General features: G+C 34.3%; 1 protein-coding gene across 1 annotated transcript; it reads right to left on the reverse strand.

Moving 5' to 3' along the window:
* Positions 1–1,384: 1,384 nt before the first annotated feature.
* Positions 1,385–3,720, reverse strand: LOC145087463 (U-box domain-containing protein 30-like). The gene has a single exon (XM_079025411.1). The coding sequence runs from the start codon at positions 3,023–3,025 to the stop codon at positions 1,694–1,696; it is 1,332 nt and encodes a 443-aa protein (XP_078881537.1). The 5' UTR covers positions 3,026–3,720; the 3' UTR covers positions 1,385–1,693.
* Between the last annotated feature and the right edge of the window lie 306 nt (positions 3,721–4,026).

Genomic DNA, 4,026 nt, shown 5'->3' on the forward strand with positions numbered 1-4,026 from the left:
CATGTCTCTGAGGACATTTCCAACCCCAAACTATATTCCATATTAAATTCAGTTTACACTAAAATGTTCTAACCTCTCACTAAACCTAACACTATATATAGTGTCGGTAAATAGTATAAAACTAAATATAGTGGTATATTCATCAACACTACTTTTACACTATTAAAACTAGGTGTGAGACCCATGTATACATGGGTTTAATTAAAAAAATATATATATAAAATTTTAACAATTTGAAAAGTTTGAATTTATAAGAAAAATTAGAAAATTTTGAATTATTAAAATTAATGAGACTTTAATGTATTGAATACATTACATATATAAACTTTTTCTAATAAATACTTTACATATATATTACCTTACACATTAGATGTGGAATTTTAATTTAATAAAATGAAAAATACAATAAAATGACAAGTGGAAAATAAAAAATTTAAAAATTTTAGAAAAATGACATGTGTTCGAATAAATGAAAAGAGGACATGTGGCGAAAAAACTTTCATTTATTATATTATATTGGATAGAAACAAAATATACCCAAAATATTCTTTTTAGTATTAAGTATAAAATAATAGGTTGGAAAGAATTTAATAGTTGCAATATCTTTTACACTATAATTATAAATTTAATATAAAATATATTATAAATTTAATATAAAATATAGTGTTATGGGTTAGGCTAGCTCCAATCATCCATCATATTAGACAATTTTTGCGTTTTAGATGCCAAAATTTTTCTAACCAACCTTCAAATTTAAACATCATTTTTATATTTTTATATTGGCTTGCTTTTAACATTAATGTGTTTGACAATTTTTATATAGTCTTCTAAAATTTTAAAGATCGGTTGTAATTAAACCATCATTTTCGTGTTAAGCAATCACCATTTTAATATAGTTAGAGAAGCTCTTAGAGATGACATAACATCCAACCACATGAAAGGTTTGAACATTTAAGGTTCGAAGAACGAACATGTTAATCTTTGCGTTGCATCTAGATCTTGTTTTTTTAATTTGGATGCTTCTTAGTGCATAATTATTCATGACCCAAATAAAATCGAAACACGATTTTACAGTGTAGGTCTGTAAGGTTCTTATTAATTTATATTATTTAAAACATATAAACTAAATATTAAAATTACATAAAAAAAAATAATAATAACATACGAAATAGGTGATTGCTAAATCATGAAATAATTTTCTACCACACTAGACTTCCTAAAATGAAAGGCTACAAATCGATAGCAGCTAAAAGTGAGCTGGTGAGTTACAGTGAAAGCCTCTCAACTATCTTTTCATTTCCAACTCATCATTCATTTTTAAAGTACGAGAGAGTTTCAGATTATGTTCAATCATCCAATTCCAACTCTCAAGAACTCAAAACAATAATACCAAAGAAATTATATATATTCAAAAATTGAAAACTGAGATGAAAAAAAAAAATTGAACAAAAAGGTGAGGATTTTTACCCACAAAGCCAAAACAAAGTTTGGAGACTCCTGTGATCTTAATCATAAAGAATCAAAAACAAGAAACATCAATGGAGCATAGCAATCACTACTCAATTACAATTGCGATTGCAAAAACCCCAATCTTTCCACCTCTTCCTCCATCATCTTTGCCTCCAAATCCAACTATGTACAAGAACTCCATGGCTTTTTTTTGTGTGGCATTTCATCGAACACTTTGTCTTCATCACCTAATCGTTCTTGTAAGCTTGCACTTGGAAATAAAAATTGAATCTGTGTAATTCAAGCTGCATAGCTTTAAGAGCTCTGCTGATTTCTGTTTTAGCAACGGATCACAGCCACTTTGAATCACTAGGAGAAGTTTTGCTGCAAGACCTACGTCCACAGCGATTGATGAGTACTCTTCAGGTGACAGCTTGCAGATCGACCATAGAATTGATAGAGCAAGTTGCGTACAGCTTTCAGAAACCCTCATCAGAACTCTAACCATGTTGGGAATCGTGTTTGAACAACTGCTTAATGCCAGTTTACCTTCTTTTATCGTCGACACGGAATCCAAGATGAACAGAGCGAGTTCCAATGATTCAGGGTTTAATCCGGGGAGTAATTCTACCAACTGAGGGATGGCTCCGATGCTAACGATTAAGAATCTTACTTGTTTATGCGAGGATATGGATTTGAGTAGGCTTAGACCTGGTAGATTCCCGCTTGGGTGTCGTTTATCTCTGACTAATCGCATCAAAGCGACTAAAAGGCTATGGCTAGACACGATTTCGACTTGAAAATCATCTTCTTCCATTAGGGTTTTAATCAATTTGGTGCAATTGATCTTCGTTTCAATGGAGCCTTCGTTTAACATGTCGATGACGAGTGAAATCTTCGCAGGTTGCATTAGATTCAACTTTGAAGATGAATCGAGACTGAGATTGACGAGAATCGATACTACCTCGGAACCAATGGCGTGAGATGTGTAAGGACCTAATAGAGATGAGAGAAGAGTTACGCCTCCTTTCTCGACCACCGTTTTTCTGGTGGTGGCGTGATTGGTTACGACTCGCCGGAGCTCCTTCAGGGATTGAACACGGGCCTGACCTTTTACCTTTTTGAGAGTATCTAAAATGTCGGATGCGCTTCCTTGAACATCTTCTGATTTCTTCTTCATTTGTAAGTACTTTTGAGAAAACCAGGTATGGATTAACTGATGAAGCGTCTTGTTTGGGGTAACAGAATCATCCCAAAGCTCTTGCATAGTGGTGGGGCAAGTGAAATGGCCGAGACTGAACCATTTCAAGATATTGGAGCGTTCATAGGTTTGACCGGTGCAAAGAGTCACCGGGTCTTCCATTGGTTCGAGTGAAATTGGGCAAATGAAGACAGATGGAACTTCGGGAAGATCCAATTCTTCAATCATCTTGTTCAGATCCAATTTCTCGGCGAACCCACCGCCGAATCCGAATCCCACTCCGCCACCGCCTCCGAGAACCCCATCTTTGACGGCGGTGTCTAGATCTAGAACCTGACCATTAACTCCATCTCTCTTGGACTGAAACACAGGCATTTTCACAAACACTTGGCGACGAAATCGATAAGGAAGAAAACCTAAATGAATGACCCTCAATGGCAGCAGCAGCAGCAGCACATTACATCAAGAAATTCCGTCTTTCATTGACAATCACTCAAACAAATGTGGGTCTTTTTCTTCTTGTTGTTTTCTCTCTCTCCTCTAATAGAGTCTGATTCACTTTAACTGATTTCTCTCCTTTTTCTTCGGTCAAAAGACTCATCACCATCACAACAAAAATGATAGAGAGAGAAAGAGAGCATAATAATAATGAATAATACCCTCTTCCCTAAAATCAAAGTGTTTCACGTCCTATTCAAGGCTTTAAAAGGTTTGAATCATCAAACCAATAGCAGAACAGTCAATGAATAAACAATTAGACCTCACAAAGATCTATATACTTTTTTAAAGTAGCTTCACAGAGATAAAAGAATCAAAAAGGGAATTTCCGAATAAATTATGGAAATAAAAGAGAACCAGATTGGAAGAACCTGTGAAGAGATTTGAGTCTTCAAAGATCGACAATTAAGCCGATAAAGAAAAAGGAAATAGAAAAGAGAGAGAGGATGGATTAAAACCTCCTTCTATGGAGCTCTGCTTTTGGGGCAATTGTTCAAAGCCCTCTCTCATACAGCAATAAATCAATAAACAAAAGTAAAAAAAAAATCAGGAATTTTTTATTTTTTTATTTTTTATGATTTTTTCAGTCAAAATTTTTGGGGTTTGGCAAACCGGAAAGGGTGAAGAATAAGGCCGGTAAACAAGCCCTTTAGCCCGCTCCGCACGTGTTAACGCTACCACGTGTCGACTTGATGTTTCCGGTTCATTTGCTTTTCTTTTAATCTTTATGACGTTATAAAACCTATGATATAAAAGGACATAACTAACCCTAAGATCAATCTTCTCACTTTTCTTTCGTTTAGTTTGGATTTTGATTAACCAATTTATGTATTTTAAATCATTTTATTCAAGATATATGAGAAGAAAATGGCATATAA

Source organism: Lactuca serriola, chromosome 2, assembly GCF_051521515.1.
Source record: "Lactuca serriola cultivar US96UC23 chromosome 2, Lser_US96UC23_V15, whole genome shotgun sequence".
NCBI classification, from domain to species: domain Eukaryota; kingdom Viridiplantae; phylum Streptophyta; class Magnoliopsida; order Asterales; family Asteraceae; genus Lactuca; species Lactuca serriola.